Raw genomic sequence first — 20,720 nt, 5'->3', positions numbered from 1 at the left:
GAGGTGCTGCCATTTTTCGGGGTGCACTCAGCCTCGTGATGCCAACTGAGGAGCTACTCGACCGAATAGTAGCGGCTCCGGTCAAAGAAAACCATCATAACGACCGGGAGAGCGGTGTGCTGACCACACGCCCCTCCTATCCGCATCCTCATCTGAGGATGACACGGCGGTCGGATGGCCCAGATGGGCCACTTGTGGCCTGCAGACGGAGTGCTCAAAGTGATTTTACCCGCCTGGCATACGGATTCTGGACTGTACAGCCTGCGAACTGGAAATTTTTGATCGCCCCTTTTATGACTCTAACACACGTTAATTCACTTTAAATGCTATTTCATTTTCTTGTAATGTTCTCAAAGGTCTTGTACTTTGTACATTTATTTAGTCACGAGTTGGAAACGACATAACAAATATGGCAACAAAAATTGGTTCTGACACATGTACATTCCCATTACTTGCAGCTGGCGTATCTAATGACATGTGCTATAATATAGTTCACATTTTAATCAATTATCTACATAAATGGCGTTCAATGTGTATCACTTTTACAGTGACCAAAAATAACGCTGCAGTCCTATCTTTAGGAATTCCACATTCTGACAGTATACTGCTCAAGGAACAACTGCTGAATGCTTAGGTTCAGAGACATCTACACAGAGGAGACCAAATGACATGCGACATTGCTACTGAGCTGCGGTGTTCGGCTCTTGGACAGGTTCGCCTCGGTCCCTGGGCGGTGGGAGACCAGGCCTCAGCTCGGTGCCCTCCTCCATCGGCAGCAGCCGCGAGCAGAACGGAGAAATCGACCGCCGGCTTATCTCCTCTAGCCGCATCAACAGTGTTTTCGCTCGTCTGTGGTCCGCCTCCTCCCACGAGGTCCTCAGCAGCCCCAGCACCTGTGCGCATTGCAATTACTGAGACTCGAGGTTCCCTAATGACACTTTCTGCGACGGACAATCACTCATTTTTGTTGTTCAAGGGTGGGTCAATAAGCACAGGGTTACTACAAACATTCATTCGAAACTTCCTGGCAGATTAAAACTGTGTGCCCGACCGAGACTCGAACTCGGGACCTTTGCCTTTCGCGGGTTCGAGTCTCGGTCGGGCACACAGTTTTAATCTGCCAGGAAGTTTCATATCAGCGCACACTCCGCTGCAGAGTGAAAATCTCATTCTGGAAACATCCCCCAGGCTGCGGCTAAGCCATGTCTCCGCAATATCCTTTCTTTCAGGAGTGCTAGTTCTGCAAGGTTCGCAGGAGAGCTTCTGTAAAGTTTGGAAGGTAGGAGACGAGGTACTGGCAGAAGTAAAGCTGTGACTACCAGGCGTGAGTCGTGCTTCGGTGGCTCAGTTGGTAGAGCACTTGCCCGCGAAAGGCAAAGGTCCCGAGTTCGAGTCTCGGTCGGGCACACAGTTTTAATCTGCCAGGAAGTTTCATATCAGCGCACACTCCGCTGCAGAGTGAAAATCTCATTCTGGAAACATTCATTCGTTTCGTAAGCTCTATATTTTCCAAAGCATAACGGGCAGGCAAATGAAAACCAAACACCGGTTGCAGCTGGACCGTGGAATGGTTACACTCAAAAGTAGTCACCATACGCGTTAAGACATCTGTCCCACTGGAAGACGAGACAATCAATCCCGGTTTCGTACAACGCTGACAGATCCACTTCCGCACCGACTCTTGCACTTACTCGTCAAACTGAAACCGACGTCCACACACGTTATTATTCATGTCACCAAAGATACACTACTGGCCATTAAAATTGCTACACCAAGAAGAAATGCAGATGATAATCGGGTATTCACTGGACAAATATATTATATTAGAACTGACATGTGATTACATTTTCACGCAGTTTGGGTCCATAGATCCTGAGAAATCAGTACCCAGAACAACCACCTCTGGCCGTAATAACGGCCTTGATGCCCCTGGTCATTGAGTCAAACAGAGATTGGATGGTGTGTACAGGTACAGCTGCCCATGCAGCTTCAACACGATACCACAGTTCATCAAGAGTAGTGACTGGCGTATTGTGACGAGCCAGTTGCTCGGCCACCATTGACCTGACGTTTTCAATTGGTGAGTGATCTGGAGAACGTGCTGGCCAGGGCAGCAGTCGAACATTTTCTGTATCCAGAAAGGCCCGCACAGGACATGCAACATGTGGTCGTGCATTATCCTGCTGAAATGTAGGGTTTCGCAGGGATCGAATGAAGGGTAGCGCCACGGGTCGTACAACATCTGAAATATAACGTCCACTGTTCAAAGTGCCGTCAATGAGAACAAGGGGCTGACCGAGACGTGTAAGCAATGGCACCCCATACCATCACGCCGGGTGATACGCCAGTATGGCAATGACGAATATACGCTTCCAATGTGCGTTCTCCGCGATGTCGCCAAACATGGATGCGACCATCATGATGCTGTAAACAGAACCTGGATTCATCCGAAACAATGACGTTTTACCATTCGTGCACCCAGGTTCGTCGTTGAGTACACCATCGCAGGCGCTTCTGTCTGTGATGCAGCGTCGAGGGTAACCGCAGCCATGGTCTCCGAGCTGATAGTCCATGCTGCTGCAAACGTCGTCGAAGTGTTCGTTCACTCAGGGATCGAGACGTGGCTGCACGATCCTTTACAGCCATGCGGATAAGAGGGCTGTCATCTCGACTGCTAGTGATACGAGGCCGTTGGGATCCAGCACGGCGTTCCGTATTACCCTCCTGAACCCATCGATTCCATATTCTGCTAACAGTCATTGGATCTCGACCAACGCGAGCAGCAATGTCGCGATACGATAAACCGCAATCGCGATAGGCTACAATCCGACCTTTATCAAAGCCGGAAACGTGATGGTACGCATTTCTCCTCCTTACACGAGGCATCACAACAGCGTTTCACCAGGCAACGCAGGTCAACTGTTGTTTGTGTATGAGAAATCGGTTGGAAACTTTACTCATGTCAGTACTTTGCCAGTCTTGTGTGAACTCTCTGAAAAGCTACTCATTTGTATATCACAGCATCTTCTTCCTGTCGCTTAAATTTCGCGTCTGTAGCACATCATCTTCGTGGTGTAGCAATTTTAATGGCCAGTAGTGAATGAAAATCACATGGTGAAAGGCAGGCCTCTACATGAAGGATGTTGCAGTGGTTCCCAACCAAATCTGTGAAACCGATTGGCACTAGGTGAATAATAATCTGGTACCTTCGTCCCGCCTCAGTTACACGTTAGAAAACGTTCGCACACTCTCACTTACGGATAACAATACACAGGGACAGCTGCGTGGACATATACCGTCCCAGGAGGAGAGAGAGAGGGGGAGGAGGGGGCGGGGGGTAAGGAAATGTCATCAGGAAGGGCATCTGGCGACCCCCTAACACTAACACGGCCAAATCGTGTAATAACCCTGCCGACACCATACGAGTAGGGACACAGACAAATCAAGAGAGAAGAATTTAATCTTTTGTGAGCTGAAAATAGACAGGCCCTATTCCAATCGACCGCCGTCCCATTCAACTTGTATTTTTCTCTTAAAATATATCTGCTATCGATAGAAATGACCAATTCTTCGATCCGTCGGAAACAGTTACGTTGCTGACGTGTCAATAAAATATCCTGACTTCCGATGTTATTACGATTCCACCAAATTAGAAAGGGGTTTTCATAATTGTCCGCCCCGATAGCTGAGTGGTCAGCGTGACGGATTTCCGTCCTACGGGTCCGGGCTCGATTCCCGGCAGGGTCGGAGATTTTCTCCGCTCAGGGACCTGGTGTTGAGTTGTCTTCATCATCATTTCATCTCCATCCGGCTCGATGGTCGCGCAATGTGGCGTCGAATGTAATAAGTCCTGCACCATGGCGGCCTTACCTGCACCGCAAGGGGCCTCCCGGCCAATGACGCCAAACGCTCATTTCTATTTCATTTCCATAATTATTTTAACCTCTGTTTTTTAAAGAGATGCATAGTTTCATTACACAGCCATTAATGTCTCATACTACATTGTAACTTCATTTTTAGAAGTTACATGATAATTTAACGTTCATTGAATAACAGATTATCCTGCCTTTTTGTAATTTAAAAAATTTAAAGAATTGTGTTTGAAATAAAACTTTAATATTTGCACATCGGAGCCTAACTGTCGAATGTAGAACCGATTGAAATGCACAGAACGAAAAGTTGTTGGCAAGTATGGCGGGCGACATTTTTTTTTTTTTTTACTTTGGTGTGCACTTATTCAGTGAAATGTTCAGCAAACGCACCGTCAATGAGAGCAGAAAGCTAAGTGATGTCCGTTTCGTTCATGTGGCAGAGCATAGCAGCTTTATTTACATTTTGTGTTTCGACTACAACTAAGTTTCGTGTTGCTGCTCATTGCGCACGCTTCTACACCATCCAACTTTCAGAAACCAGCAAAAGAGGAAAGCTTGTGATATGACAACATTGTACGGACCGCCGGGATGGGTTTATTAACTCACGGCACCTTCTGCACTAGTATGTGTGTGGGTCAGTGTGTACATGGTAGTGATCGAACAGTACTGCAGCTTCACGGCGTGATAATGCGAGAGAAGCTGATAAAAAAATTTCAGCCTTTCCATACAAACAGATAATGTCAAAATTGTTCGTAGATATCCATGAGTATACAGAGGGTGATGAAAAACAATGTGAAAAGCATGTTGCAGGGTTGATTGTGCTGAGAAATAATTGTTAAGAAAAAAATTCGATATGTTGCGTCGTTCCCGAGATAATTAGCTTTCAAGTTAGCCAATCAGGCCATTACGCGGGAAAAATTCAAGCCGTGCGCCAGACAAAATTAGCGTCAGTTCTTTTCATAGCGCAGATGACGGGACTCGAGACTGCTCAACTAGGGTTCGATTCTTACTACCGTCACCTGTCCAATTTTTGTATCACTATTTTGTTCAGTTTCATAAAAACAAACGAAGAACACGTTTGGCGACACCGTCTGTAGCGGGCCGCTTGAGTTTGTGCGCATTGGCCTGTTGGCTAACTTCAATGACAGTTAACTCATAAACGGCGCAATCCATCGAATTTTTTTCTTTACAATTATTTCCCAGCACAACCTACCCTGCAGCATCCTTAAAAGTTCTTCAGAGTGGTTCTGACCACCCTGTATAATTGGCAAGCTCAACAAATAATGTACCATGAACTTATTACAACCACATTTTAGTCCTTTCTCCTTTACCCTTCCAGTTCTTGCGTTTAATAGTTAAGGCTTTAAATAAACTTCCTTTTTAATTGTATTGCATCAAAAAATTTCTTCAGTCTTTGGAAACCTACAAGAATTATTTTGTGATTTCTAAATCAGTCTTAGTGAAAAAAATTATCTTCTCAGTACCTTTCATACCCACGTTGGTGACACACAGACAAAAATAAAGTGATTCTATCTGAATAGCTATAAAAGTATACTATTGTTAGCACTGCAACAGAGACTGTGCGTTCTTTTTCAAGTTTACCGCTTCCTGCAGCTGTATACTTTTGGTTATTTTCCTAGCGCTGCTCATATATATATATATATATTTGCAGCTGTATTTAGTGGTACAGACAGGAATAATAACTGTTTCCATACTAAATGCGCGCGAGCTCCGCGTTGCCCAATCAGATGAGCTGTTTACAGGTTATTATTGGCGCTATGTCTAAGTCATCACCATTTCACGATAACGAGGTTGTTGCTCGGGGACGCTCGCCTTTGTTTTCTTTATTGTGATTTAAGTTCCTCACTGAGTACAGCCTCTCGTTCGCGGGAGCACTAGGATTTGCGAGCTGACGGAGGCCTTTTACTGCCGAGAAAAATCCTCATACTCTATTTGATAGCAGGCTGAGGGAGCTGGGCCGCCCTGGAGGGCCTGGAACGAGGAAAATTTCCAGTCTGGGACTGAACACTGGTCCTGCTATGCCTGAGTCTAGCACTCTAACAGATTTGTTTTGAGAAACATGTTGGCGTATAATTTTTACGTTTGTTAAAACTTCTTACATGACTTTATATTACAATGAAATATAGTCAAAGCTAAAACTAAAACGCTATTATGGTATGATGATGACCAGGGTGGTGCTTGAAAATGTTCATGATAATGATGAAAGTGGAATGATGAGAGTGACTATGAGGTCTTGGGCATCTACAAGTGTCGACGAAAAGTCGTTGGGATGGAGAACAAGGGAGACAACAGGGATGATTTGAGGTGGAGCGTTGTGACAAGTACTGGTAAGAAGTATATGTCTTGGGACGGATTTCATGGTTAGACAGTGGGATTTGGTTGAAGTTTCAGTAGACGAGTATGGACGATGTATGAAAGTGAATGGAAGATGGGATATAGACTAGTGGCGCAGCATAGTACCTGGATTGGTAGTAATATTTGCATGTCGCTCAGTGGCCAAGGGCGTTTTTCCAGTTAGATTCCACTCCAGTAGTTACCTGGATTGCTCATCATTGTGCAGGATATCAATCCTATTTTTCAACATAATCTCCATTCGATGCGACAGTCTTACTCCACCTTACTGGGGCGGGGGTCCTGTGTGCCTGCATGGTTTTACAGTTTTACTATACTGGTCAGCGTCACAGCCAACGTCTTGCAGCTTCAATAGCATCCTCACCAGCCCCGGAGTTCATCCTTCATTGAGACGTGTAACACCTATTTTCGACTTATTTTGTATCTATATCGATATTTCTATCTCAATTTGTGGTGTTGCTTATGCAGAGTGTTGTATCTATCGTGGAAATTCTATGACTACATATACATATTTCAGTTATGTGAAGCTTTGAATGATGTTGTTTAAACGGTGCTTATGAATTTAAATAACTACTGGAATGATTGTTATATAATATACTGTAAATGACTTAGTCGATAGTTAGGCAACGTAGGGTTGAATGTAAAAAATGTGGGGAACCCCACAGCTACGGAAGTAGCCTGACGGAGTGGAAAAGGTGTGGTTGGCGCGCAAGTGGCAACTCGTCCTTTGCGGCGGGTAAGGAGTCTGGTCTGAGCAGTGCTGTGATTAACATCTCGCTAGCAGCAGCGTCTCATTATGGCTCATATTCTTGGAGTTTTGAGGCCAGAAGAGCTTAAGAGTAGTATTTATGGGCCTCGGAAGCTGTATTTGGTGATAATATTGTCATAGCATGATTTTTAGCCCTATAAAAATATAATTCCGACTCCAAGATCGGTAATAGGACGAGGCCAACAGTACTGCCATGTCTGTATCGGGGCCAAGTTAACAGCCACTGAAGATTACGCCACCAGTACCACCAGTCTTCCACTCAATTGTTTGTATTTGGTACGGGCTAATTCAAGTAGCAGAAGGGGGGCCATCTGGACCCAGACCAGAGGCGGCTAGACCAGAACCCACAGCAAGTGGGCGAGCTGGACAGGGTGCCTCACACAGTACACTATAACACCCTGAAAAAAATGTCTTAGGGCCTGTGTTCCTATACAATGTCAGAGAAAGGGGGGGGGGGAGGAGAAAACGCCAAACATTAATTCCTCAAACGTAAAATAACTACGATGTATAAAATGATAGCCTATTTCACGAACATTGAAATTAAATGGTCAAGGGTGAATCAATAAGTAATGCCCTTGACGTAACCTTAAATGACGAGGGCGAAAAGCATAATACCAAGTCAGCTTAGAAATTTAAACTACACTAGTGTAGCCATGTATGGAAGTGAAACATGGACGATAAGTAGTTTGGAGAAGAAGAGAATAGAAGCTTTAGAAATGTGGTGCTACAGAAGAATGCTGAAGATTAGATGGGTAGATCACATAACTAATGAGGAAGTATTGAATAGGATTGGGGAGAAGAGAAGTTTGTGGCACAACTTGACTAGAAGAAGGGATCGGTTGGTAGGACATGTTCTGAGGCATCAAGGGAACACCAGTTTAGTATTGGAGGGCAGCGTGGAGGGTAAAAATCGTAGAGGGAGACCAAGAGATGAATACACTAAGCAGATTCAGAAGGATGTAGGTTGCAGTAGGTACTGGGAGATGATGAAGCTTGCACAGGATAGAGTAGCATGGAGCGCTGCATCAAACCAGTCTCAGGACTGAAGACCACAACAACAACAACAGTTGGTTGTAATAACAATCGTGGTGTTGCTAAAAACTCTATCTTACACTAGTAATTATCCCAAATCGCAAACCTGGACAGGAATACTGTCCTAGTGAATTTAATTCCGAATGTCCTAGTTTAGTATTGAAAGATTTACCTGGCAGCAGTAAAAATAATTGTCATTGCTTCTTAATGTGTGTTTAAAGTTCAGTTTTATAGTTTGAGAAATACACCACTTCCAGTGCAATTTTAAATCAATTTGTAGTTACTTTCTCAAACAATTTGCATTATTTGAAAAGCTGCCTGAAAATAATAAAGTTAATATGAAATGAAAAAGATTACTAATTGCTGCACTTATGCACTTTGATCAGAATTACGAAGTTTTATCATTTCATGAGTAAGTGTTTGAACTTGAATTTAATGTTGTGTTGGCATTTGCACAGCCAACTATTCTTTGAGTAGGCTAAAAGACTGCTTATCAAACCACATTTGTAATTTAAAGAGTTATAGTTGTTTTGATTTACTTAATTAATAATTAATGATAAAGAATACTCACCATTTCTCATACATACTAGTGTAGTTTTGTTAATGAGCATCGTCCTCCAAACCATGAGAGTTTAAGGGTCCTCATGTACTAGGCTAGTCCGTTAATGAAGCAATGCAAAGGCTCCTTCAGAGCCAGTGTAGGGAGATTTGAATTCTGTTTAAATGCTTCTAACCGATTTCAAGAAAGTAATATTTACTGTATTACCTACTCTAATGCAAGTTGGTTAATGCACGGGCATAGAGACCCTGTACTGGGCAATGATGTTATAGATTATGACAGACCCCCCTGATTTAAATCAGAATCATTTCAGCTTTACGCTGTTCAGTATTGCTAATAGCTTCGTGTGCGTTGATGACTGGTTCCATAAACTGTTGCATCTAGATCATTTCAGGTGCGTGTTGTTGAGAGAGATCTGTTACTGTTTGCTATCTCATTGGCCATTTGTTTGTCTGATTTTCAAGTCAGTAGTACATTTATCTGCAAGGTTAGGTTACTGTGTTGTAGTGTGAATGGGTATAAAGAAAGAGTTTAGTGTGTTTGTCAAGGAAGGCTAGGTTATCCCCAGCACTGCCTTATGCTTTATTATGTTGGTCGACGAAAGAATGCCCAATTAGGCTGGCGACTGATATTAATATGTAATGCTACAATTTGCTTTTGTGCTGGGAGAATGTCTATTCCTGACCCGCGTCTTTACTGTTATGATACTCTGCTGGAGTGTTTTGGAAACGAATTCCAGTTTGATTGTTCTGTTTCCAATAGGTTATCTCACGGTCAACTTTTTTATAAAAGTTCCTCACAGAGGTTAACGTTGCCATCGATTGTTGTTTAAGATAAGCGGTGTTACCGTTACAAGCGAACAAACAGAAGTGGGTAGGTGCGAGTTCTGGGCTCTAGGGTAGATGAGGATGAACAGTCCAATGAAGTTTCGTCAGGGCCACTCGGATATGCAGATTTGTGTGAGGTCATGTGTTGTCTTGGAGAAAGAGAAGTTCGTCTGCATTTTAATGCCGACGAACACGCTGAAGTTCTTTCTTTAATTTACTGAGGGTATCACTTCAGAGTTGCACCATGAGGCAGGACATCAAACAACCCTTCAGAGTCCCAGAAGACTGTCGCAATGATTTTAGCTGCCGAGAGGGTGTCTTTGAACTTTTCCTTCTGAGGAATGATCGTGTGGCGTCACTCTATGTATTGCCATTTTGTTGAAGTGATGGACCCATATTTCATCGAATGTGACGATGTTGGACACGACTTTACCACGATCGACCTTGTAACACACAACCAATTCCATACAGGTGGGGCATCGTTGCTCTTTACGATCTTCTGTTAAGCGGCGAGGAACCAAGCGGGCACACACTTTTGAGCACCCCGACTGATGGACGAATATGTCAGCAGTGTCAATAGAGATGTCCACTTGAGGAGCGAGGTCTTTGATTGTGATCCGTTGATCACCTCGAATGAGAGTGTCCACACGTTTCAACATTGCAGGAACCACAGATGTGTGCGGCCGGCCGGCACACGGAAGATCGGACAGGCTTGAGCGACCTTGTTGCGATGACGAGAGACGCCTCGCCCGACGACTCACCACGCTTTTGTTCACTGATATTTCCCCATAGACATTCTGCAAGTGACTCTGAATGTTTGTGATACTGCAGTTTTCCGCCAAAAGGACCTCAGTGACATCTCTGCTTGGAGTGTGAGCCGTGCCGGCTCGTATCGATTGATCGATTGGGTCGGCATGGTGTGATCTTTGGGGCTCGGCCGTTTGACGTGGCTTTTGGCCTCGACGGGCGTTCGGCGCTAGAGAGGGACAGCCGGAGAGCCACGCGGCGCGTGAGAATAGAAGGCGAGCGTGGTTGAGCAGGCCGGGGCACGACGCAGAGGCTGTGGTGTGTTCGACACGTTTGCAAGACCGCACTTGGCTTGTAGTGTGGAAACTGGACTCGGCCACATTACCCGAATCGAGTCGTGCGGCCCTGATTTGGATCTGTAAAGGATATCATAAAATATTTGGTGAGAATTGCTTGTCATGGTTTTGGTGTGCATATTATACTGATCCTTGCTTCCCAAGTATCGGTACCATGACCGGAAACTGTTGTCTTGCCAACCAAAAGGTCCCCTCTACTTAGTGCTGTTTAAGTAAACACATGTTATAGTGTTTCGTTTAAGGTCTATCTGGATTTTGTGATGTGATACAATCCGAGTAAGCGAGAAGTATTAATTGGTACTATTGCTGTTCGGAGTGACGGACGGTATAAGCCAGTATGGTGAAGCTGTAATATTTTTCCTGGTACAGTGAGCTGTGTGGACGTTGTTACAGTTGGTTCAAAGCACGGGCTTAACATTGAATCTGTACGTTCTGTGTTATCTAATGGCATTACTTGTTCACTCGTAAACAGTGAAATGGTAGCCTTACTTGACTATTTAAGTTTATCAGTATCCTGTTAAGGGGTAATTTAAATGTGCTCCCCAGTTTCAGTGAGAATATATTAACCTACTAGTGTGGTTTAAATTTCTAAGCTGACTTGGTATTATGCTATTCGCCCTCGTCCTTTAAGGTTACGTCAAGGGCATTAGTTATTGATTCACCCTTGACCATTTAATTTCAATGTTCGTGAAATAGGCTATCATTTTATACATCGTAGTTATCTTACGTTCGAGGAATTAATGTTTGGCGTTTTCTCGTCCCCCCCCCCCTTTCTCTGAAATTGTATAGGAACACAGGCCCTAAGACATTTTTTTCAGTATGTTATAGCGTACTGTGTGAGGCACCCTGTCCAGCTCGCCCACTTGCTGTGGCCCCCCTTCTGCTACTTGAATTAGCCCGTACCAAATACAAACAATTGAGTGGAAGACTGGTGGTACTGGTGACGTAATCTTCAGTGGCTGTTAACTTGGCCCCGATACAGACATGGCAGTACTGTTGGCCTCGTCCTATTACTGATCTTGGCGTCGGAATTATATTTTTATATGGCTAAAAATCATGCTATGACAATATTATCACCAAATACAGCTTCCGTGGCCCATATTATACTACTCTTAAGCTCTCCTGGCCTCAAAACTCCAAGAATATGAGCCACAATCATACGCTGCTGCTAGCGAAATATTAACGACAACAGTGCTCAATCCAGACTCCTTATCCGTCACAAAGGACAACTTTTGCACGCCAACCACACCTTTACCAATCCGTCAGGCTTCTTCCGTATCTGCGGGATTCCCCACATCTTTTACATTCAACCCTAGGTTCCCTAACTGTCGACTAAGTCATTTACAGTACAATATATAACAATCATTCCAGTAGTTATTTAAATTCTCAAGCACCGTTTAAACAACATCACCTGTTTTGAAAACGTGTCACGAAGGGGTGTATCTGTTTGTATTTTATTTTGTGTTAAAATTTTTTGTGATATCCATTATTGGTTAAGGTTTGTCTCATTACTGTAATCTCCTTTTGGATTTAATTAACTTGCGAGTCACTTAATGCTTGTTTAAAGATTAATGTCTGAATAGGGCAGTTGCCCGTGCTTGTAAGGATTTTTGCTAACTTACGTTATCACAAAAATTTTAAAGATAAAATTTTATTTTGCCAAAGAAAAGTTTAATAAAGTTTTGTTGTTATAAACTGTGGATGTTGCTTATGTGGTCCGGCCCTCCCGCTCAACAGCAATTGGCTGATTAGGGTGGACTGACCACCACAGAGTGCACCTCCGTTGCAGTCGCCATTTTGAAGACCACAAATAGGGCCGCCGCCCACCTGAACCTTATGAAACTGTACCGGCCGAAGTGGCAATATTGCTCCATATCCCACAACAGTTTCGCATTTTTTCAACCGAAATTGGCCGAGAAAAAAAGTGTGTTACTTACTGAACGCCACCCCCCTCCCCCGTACATTACTGTGTAAGTGACAGGGATAGGTTGCCTGTAGATCAGGGGTGTCCAACCATTTAGCTTACATGAGCCACAATAGAAGAAGAGGAGCATTTGAGGGCCGCACATAATGTTCTTAACACTAACAATAATCGCTGAGAGAAACATACATTTCTTGGGCCATATTGATACTTGCTTTAGGCCGCATGCAGCCCACAGGCCGCAGGTTGGACACCCCTGCGCCGGCCGAAGTGGCCGAGCGGTTCTAGGCACTACAGTCTGGAACCGCGTGACCGCTACGGTCGCAGGTTCGAATCCTGCCTCGGGCATGGATGTGTGTGATGTCCTTAGGTTAGTTAGGTTTAAGTAGTTCTAAGTTTCAGGGGACTGATGACCTCAGAAGTTAAGTCCCATAGTGCTCAGAGCCATTTGAAGCATTTGACACCCCTGCTGTAGATGGAGATGTGGAAACGCCGCCCGCTTGCTAGCGCTACCTTTATGAGGACGCAGATGACGAGCGCCCCGAAGAAGGCGGCGGCGGTGAGGACGAGCACTCCACCGATCTGGGCGCCCATCCCGCGCAGCACTGGCAGGGCGCCATGCAGCTGGCGGCGGACGGCAGCGTCTGGCACCAGCAGCGGCACCAACACCGGGCCAAGCACGCCGCCCACCAGGTGCGCCGGCAGGCTGCACGTCTGCAAAGCACACGGCGAGGCGGCTCACCCGCAGTGGTCGGACAAGACAACGGCATCTAGTACAGAGTGCAATGAGTGGTGCTGAACTATTCAAGCAATGGAGTAAATCACAATAAGAGACCCACAGGAGTCCACTCCTGTTCTCCAGACAACATCTGATCCAAAGTATGGCTCAAAATGGCTCTGAGCACTATGGGACTTAACTGCTGTGATCATCAGTCCCCTAGAACTTAGAACTACTTAAACCTAACTAACCTAAGGACATCACACACATCCATACCCGAGGCAGGATTCGAACCTGCGACCGTAGCAGTCGCGCGGTTCCATACTGAAGCGCCTAGAACCGCTCGGCCACTCCGCCCGGCTTCCAAAGTATGTCGCATACCCTTACGTACTGTGGAATTGTTCACTAGTTGTCATGACAGGTGACCCACCAGCATAAAGGAAGACGGGGAATATTGTGTTGTCGGAACCGAAGCTGTAACCAGAAAATCAGTCGCTCAGCAGAGCTCAGTAACTTTGAACGTGAGCTTGTCATCCATCGCCGGGCGGTGTGGCCGTGCGGTTCTAGGCGCTTCAGTCTGGAACCGCGTGACCGCTACGGTCGCAGGTTCGAATCCTGCCTCGGGCATGGATGTGTGTGATGTCCTTAGGTTAGTTAGGTTTAAGTAGTTCTAGGGGACTGATGACCGCAGATGTTAAGTTCCAGCCATTTGAACCATTTTTTTTGTCATCCATCAGGGACATTTTAATCCTTCTAAAGCCGCCCAATTTGCCTGCTTCTGATGAGTCTGTTGAGTGGGAAAGCAAATATACACCCACAGCTAAAGCAAAACCAGACAGACTTCATGTACTGAGGGACAAAGATCGTCGAGTAGTGCAGGTGGTGGTTGTAAAAATTCTAATGAAATCAGTGGGAGGAATAACTCGTCAGTTCCAAAGTACTACGAGCAGTCCAGCTAGCACAACGACTCTGCATACGGAGTTAAGAAGAATGGGATTCAATGGACGAGTAATTTCTAATAAGCCAGACACACTATGTGATCAAAAGTATCCGGACACCCCCGCTTTTCATATTAAGTGCATTGTGCTGACAACCACTGCCACGTACTCCATATCAGTGACCTCAGTAGTCTTTAGACATCGTGGGAGAGCAGAATGGGGCGCTCTGCGGAGCGCACGGACTTGGAACGTGATCAGGTGATTGGGTGTCACTAGTGTCATACATCTGTACGCGAGATTTCTTCACACCTAATCATCCCTAGGTCCCCTGTTTCCGATGTGATACTGAAGTGGAAACGTGAAGGGACACGTACAGCACAAAAGCGTACAGGCTGACCTCGTCTGTTGACTGACAGTTGATGAGGGTCGCAATGTGTAATAGACAGACATCTATCCAGACCATCACACAGGAATTCCAAACTGCATCAGGATCCACTGAAAGTACTATTACACTTAGGCGGGAGGTGAGAAAACTTGGGTTTCTCGGTCGAGTGGCTGCTCATAAGCCACACATCAAGCCGGTAAATGCCAAAAGAGGCCTCGCTTCGTGTAAGGAGCGTAAACATTGAACGATTGGACAGTGAAAAAACGTTGTGTGGAGTGACGAATCACGGTACACAATGCTGCGATCCGATGGAAGTGTGTGAATATGGCGAATCCTCGGTGAGCATCGTCGGCTAACGTGTGTAGTGCCAAAAGTAAAATTCGGAAGAGGTGGTGCAATGATGTGGTCGTCTTTTTCATGGAGGGAGCTTGCACCCCTTGATTTTTTGTGTGGCAGTATCACAGCACAGGCTTACATTGATGTTTGAAGCACTTGCTTGTTTCCCACTGGTGAAGAGCAATTCAGGGATGGCGATTGCATCTTTCAACACAATCGAGAATCTGTTCATAATGCACGGCCTATGGCGGAGTGGTTACACGATAATAACTTTCCTGTAATGGACTGGCCTGCACAGAGTCCTGACCTGAATCCTATAGAAGACCTTTGGGATATTTTGGAACGCCGACTTCGTGCCATGCTTCACCGACCGACATCGATACCTCTCCTCAGTGCAGCATTCCGTGAAGAATGGGCTGCCATTCCCCAAGGAACCTTCCAGCACCTGACTGAACGTACGCCTGCGAGAGTGGAAGGTGTCATCAGGGCTAAAGGTGGTCCAACACCATAGTGAATTCCAGTATTACCGATGGAGGGCGCCAAGAACTTGTAAGTCATTTTCAGCCAGGTGTGCGGATACTTCTGATTGCAAAGTGTATCTCTGTAGTCTTTGTTAAGCGACAGTTGAGATGGTCGAAAGGGCGACGTCACTGGGCGGTGGATGACTGGAGACGAGTGATTTGGAATGTTGAACTAATCTATATCTTGTGGCCATCTAATGGAAGGGTTTAGGTTTGACGCATGTCTAGAGAATGTCGCCTACCATCACGTGTAGTGTCAGCTTTGAAGTATGGAGGATCTGGTGTTATGATATGGGGATGTTTTACTTGGTTGGGGTATTGACCCGTTATTGCACTTAAGGAAACATTAAATGCGGAAGGATTTGTTAAAATTCTGCAGCTTTGTGTACTCTGTGCAGCAGAGTAACAGTTTCAGGACGATTATTGTTTGTATTAGTATGGCAATGCACACCGTCATGTAGCAGCATGAGTAACCAATGGTTCGTGGACAGTAACATTCTTGAAGTGGACTGGCCTGCACCGAGTCTCGACCTGAACCCAGTGGATCACTTTGGGACGAGTTAGAAAGTCGACTTAACTCCGGACCCTAGCGTCTAACATAACTACCTTCTCTGGTTTCGACTTTTGAGGAAGGATGAGTTGCCTTTCCTCCACGGACATTCAGACACTTAACTGAAAGTATCTAAGGCAGAGTTTAAGCCGTCATAAAGGTGAAGAGTAGACACATGTCATACTAATGTCCACTAACAGGTGTCTGCATAGTTTCGATCAGATGGTGTGTATGGGGTGACAGCACAGCTGTTCACCTTCGGTATTTCCCAAACCGATTAAGGTATAGTAATTCTGCTTTCATACAAATCAGCCATTATATGTCTTCACAAATCAGTTATGTCTCTCTCTGCAGCTGTACTAGCGACATGACCCAAATTTGCATGTGTACCATATAGTATATACTTTATTTGCGGGCCATTGTGTAGAGTTATGAATGAAATCCAGAGAACAACGTCAAGTAACTGAACATCGCCACTGTTATACACTCCTGGAAATGGAAAAAAGAACACATTGACACCGGTGTGTCAGACCCACCATACTTGCTCCGGACACTGCGAGAGGCCTGTACAAGCAATGATCACACGCACGGCACAGCGGACACACCAGGAACCGCGGTGTTGGCCGTCGAATGGCGCTAGCTGTGCAGCATTTGTGCACCGCCACCGTCAGTGTCAGCCAGTTTGCCGTGGCATACGGAGCTCCATCGCAGTCTTTAACACTGGTAGCATGCCGCGACAGCGTGGACGTGAACCGTACGTGCAGTTGACGGACTTTGAGCGAGGGCGTATAGTAGGCATGCGGGAGGCCGGGTGGACTCCCGCCGAATTGCTCAACACGTGGGGCGTGAGGTCTCCACAGTACATCGATGTTGTCGCCAGTGGTCGGCGGAAGGTGCACGTGCCCGTCGACCTGGGACCGGACCGCAGCGACGCACGGATGCACGCCAAGACCGTAGGATCCTACGCAGTGCCGTAGGGGACCGCACCGCCACTTCCCAGCAAATTAGGGACACTGTTGCTCCTGGGGTATCGGCGAGGACCATTCGCAACCGTCTCCATGAAGCTGGGCTACGGTCCCGCACACCGTTAGGCCGTCTTCCGCTCACGCCCCAACATCGTGCAGCCTGCCTCCAGTGGTGTCGCGACAGGCGTGAATGGAGGGACGAATGGAGACGTGTCGTCTTCAGCGATGAGAGTCGCTTCTGCCTTGGTGCCAATGATGGTCGTATGCGTGTTTGGCGCCGTGCAGGTGAGCGCCACAATCAGGACTGCATACGACCGAGGCACACAGGGCCAACACCCGGCATCATGGTGAGGGGAGCGATCTCCTACACTGGCCGTACACCACTGGTGATCGTCGAGGGGACACTGAATAGTGCACGGTACATCCAAACCGTCATCGAACCCATCGTTCTACCATTCCTAGACCGGCAAGAGAACTTGCTGTTCCAACAGGACAATGCACGTCCGCATGTATCCCGTGCCACCCAACGTGCTCTAGAAGGTGTAAGTCAACTACCCTGGCCAGCAAGATCTCCGGATCTGTCCCCCATTGAGCATGTTTGGGACTGGATGAAGCGTCGTCTCACGCGGTCTGCACGTCCAGCACGAACGCTGGTCCAACTGAGGCGCCAGGTGGAAATGGCATGGCAAGCCGTTCCACAGGACTACATCCAGCACCTCTACGATCGTCTCCATGGGAGAATAGCAGCCTGCATTGCTGCGAAAGGTGGATATACACTGTACTAGTGCCGACATTGTGCATGCTCTGCTGCCTGTGTCTATGTGCCTGTGGTTCTGTCAGTGTGATCATGTGATGTATCTGACCCCAGGAATGTGTCAATAAAGTTTCCCCTTCCTGGGACAATGAATTCACGGTGTTCTTATTTCAATTTCCAGGAGTGTATATCTAAGCTATGCAAGCAGCAGACGCCAGGAGTGTTTTTTGGAGGTGTGAATCTTATGTGTCTCATATTGAATTGGAGTGACGTCTCATGGCAATGACAGGAGCACATTATGATGTAAGTAATATCTTTACAACCGCAATATGTTTATAACGTATTGTATGAGAATCGTGGGGCATGTATGTGTGAGTGATTCGGTATGTACCGAAGGCTGGCTAATACGTCACAAAGGGAAAAAAAAGAGTAAGAACATAAATGATCTACATGTTTAGGTCATGTTACAGGACTCCTCATGTGAAATTTAACACACACAGTGATGCATTGTTGAGACTCTTTGTCACAATTCTTTGTTGTGGACTCTTTATGACACACCGCTTTGCTGTGCCATTTAAAGAACAGTGACTACATCTAGGTTTGATCGAAGTAAAATAGAAAGCTGAAAGTTGAGTCACCTGCTGAGCTGCTGAAAGAATTTACTGTATGACAACAAAGCAAAGTTGGTTAAGTTGCTGAAGCAGTTTTTCGGAAAATGTCTAACTTGCAGAAAATAAAACAGATATTTTGGATTCGCTTTTTTATCGCTGTGCAACTGTTCTCCAACGATCGCAGGGAAGAAATTAGTTAAAATATATGATTTTTTTTCAGATTGTAAGTCTCACATCACAGCCTGATGATAAGGTGGTTATATTTTCATTATTGGCCATCAAAGTTGAGTAATTCACAGCCTATTGTTTGAAAAATCTACAGTGAATTACGAATGCGAATTGCAACTTCTAATCCGAGGGAAGAAGAAATTAGCAATCTACAACTGCCATCCTATTGCTAAATTAGTTCCTCATCCACCTATAGAAGCATTGCGAAATCTTCTGTATTCCCCCGCAAAAGATTTCTGAACAGTCCAAATAAAATGGACAAATTGTTATTTCTGAATCTCATTCGAGAACATTGTACCCAAATCTTGATGAGCTTTAAAGGCCCTAAATCTCTTTCTTGCCACTGAAGACTCATTTACCAGACTCAAATGTGAATGTGTCCAAACACAAAATATCTGAATACGCAGATGCACAGGTTCACTGAGCGCGCTGCGCCGAAAACGTTCTGCCTATTGTCGGTATATGAAAGGAAGTCATGCTGGACAGAACTATGAATCCAAGAAGTTCTGCTGTTCACCGCTAGATGGCAATGGCATCGTTTTCACAGCATCGGTGGACTACTAATTCCCCCAGTTTGCTATGAAGTATTGATTTAGTGAAGTGTTCCAGTAAAAACTTTTGCTCTCTGGGATTAGTTTCGTTGAGTGTTCCAGTGGACTCTTGAATTTTTTTGCTTAGACAAGTAATAGTGTGAAGTTTTTGTGGTATCGGTACTAGATGTTGTTTTAGTAGTCTTAATAGCAGTAATATTCGCACAAAGTTGACACTCAGCTGTGGCACCGAGTGTCAATTTTGTTTGTGCGAAATTCGAGATCACTATTGTTAGTTCTTTAAGTCGTTCTACAGTAGTAACTAAAACCTGACGTAAATGTTTAGTTTTTTCAGTAATTGTCAACATTTTACATTGAGTGAGAAGTGTGGGCTTTATTGTAGGTTTGTGAGTAGTGGGTTACGGTGTGAGATGTGTTCAAAGTATCTTCATTGGTGGGAAAGCAGTGGGGAAGACAGTGGGCATCCTAGAATTTTTAGCAGAAATAAGGTAATAAGGGAGCAGGAACGTAATTTATGTGCACTTCAGGTGCAGTTACAAAACGTAGAGATGGAATTAGATGGGAGAGGAGAGAGAAGGGCGCTGGGGAATGGGAACTGGCCACTGATAAGAAGGCTGCTAGGAGGAGAAGATTTTCAGACAGTTATACTTTGCTTATTACCGATATATTTGACCAGTTGTCGGAGTTTATTGAGAGGAGCCTCTTGTAGCTGCAGGTGTAGGAAACATACAGCAGACCTTAGTAGTTTAGAGCCCTAAGACAGTTGCAGTTTCCAATTGAAGAAGGTTCTGCTATTGTGTAGTTTACATGGCAGAGGTATAGACCAGAAGTTGCAGAAAGTGTTGGGGAGCAAGTGCCAGGTCACCAGCATTGTGAAGCCTAGTGCAGGGTTGGGTCGAGTGACTGTCAACTTAGGGGAATTATGCAGGAATTTTACGAAAGAGGTGAATTTGGGTGGAGCTGAGAATAGGCTTGGTAGGGATGGTGAGTATGGTGTAGGTGGTAATCTGGAAAAGATAGCTACTCTGGTGTTAGAGCTGCACCTTTTTTAGATTGAAGTCAGCTGATAGATATTTCTGTTTAAAAGAGGTCTTTCTAACAAAGGAACCACCTTCAAAGAAGGTCTCCTATCCAAGAAGTGAAAGAATTAGCACATTTCATCAAAACATAAGAAGTATTAGATAAAGTTTGTGAACTACTTATAGATGTTGACTCTATATTATAGGCATATCAGATTGCTTGGCACCCCTGTTGTTCAGCTGTGCTTTAGAATACATAATGAGGGAATGGTACAAGACTAACCCAAAGAACATCCAAATTGGAAGACCCAACGACAACATAAGTTTAAATTGTCTAGGATTTGCTGATGACCTTGCTCTCTTGTCAAACAGTATTTACGAAACTAAACGACAAGTTATATCACTACAGGAAATATCACAGAAAATTGGTCTTGGAATATCCTTTGAAACAACAGTCATCATGTTAACTGACCGCCGGCCGGAGTGGCCGAGTGGATTTAGGCGCTTCTGTCTGGAACCGCGCGACCGCTACGGTCGCAGATTAGAATCCTGCCTCGAGCATGGATATATGTGATGTCCTTAGGTTAGTTAGGTTTAAGTAGTTCTAAGTTCTGGGGGACTGATGACCACAGATGTTAAGTCTCATAGTGCTCAGAGCCATTTGAACCATTTTTTTTTTGTTAACTGA

General features: G+C 45.2%; 1 protein-coding gene across 1 annotated transcript in view; it reads right to left on the bottom strand.

The window, feature by feature from the left end:
- Positions 1-680: 680 nt before the first annotated feature.
- LOC124545653 (putative ammonium transporter sll0108) overlaps positions 681-20,720 on the bottom strand; it is a 103,454-nt gene continuing 83,414 nt past the window's right edge. Inside the window, exons 7-8 of the mRNA XM_047124599.1 lie at positions 12,970-13,170; positions 681-893 (exon numbers count right to left, since the gene is read on the bottom strand). Coding sequence (XP_046980555.1) covers positions 681-893; positions 12,970-13,170 — 414 coding nt within the window. The remainder of the gene's footprint in view (positions 894-12,969; positions 13,171-20,720) is intronic.

Source organism: Schistocerca americana, chromosome 8 (genome assembly GCF_021461395.2).
Source record: "Schistocerca americana isolate TAMUIC-IGC-003095 chromosome 8, iqSchAmer2.1, whole genome shotgun sequence".
NCBI lineage: Eukaryota > Metazoa > Arthropoda > Insecta > Orthoptera > Acrididae > Schistocerca > Schistocerca americana.
The sequence above is the reverse complement of the archived record's forward strand: the minus strand, read 5'-3'. Positions and strand labels throughout refer to the sequence as shown.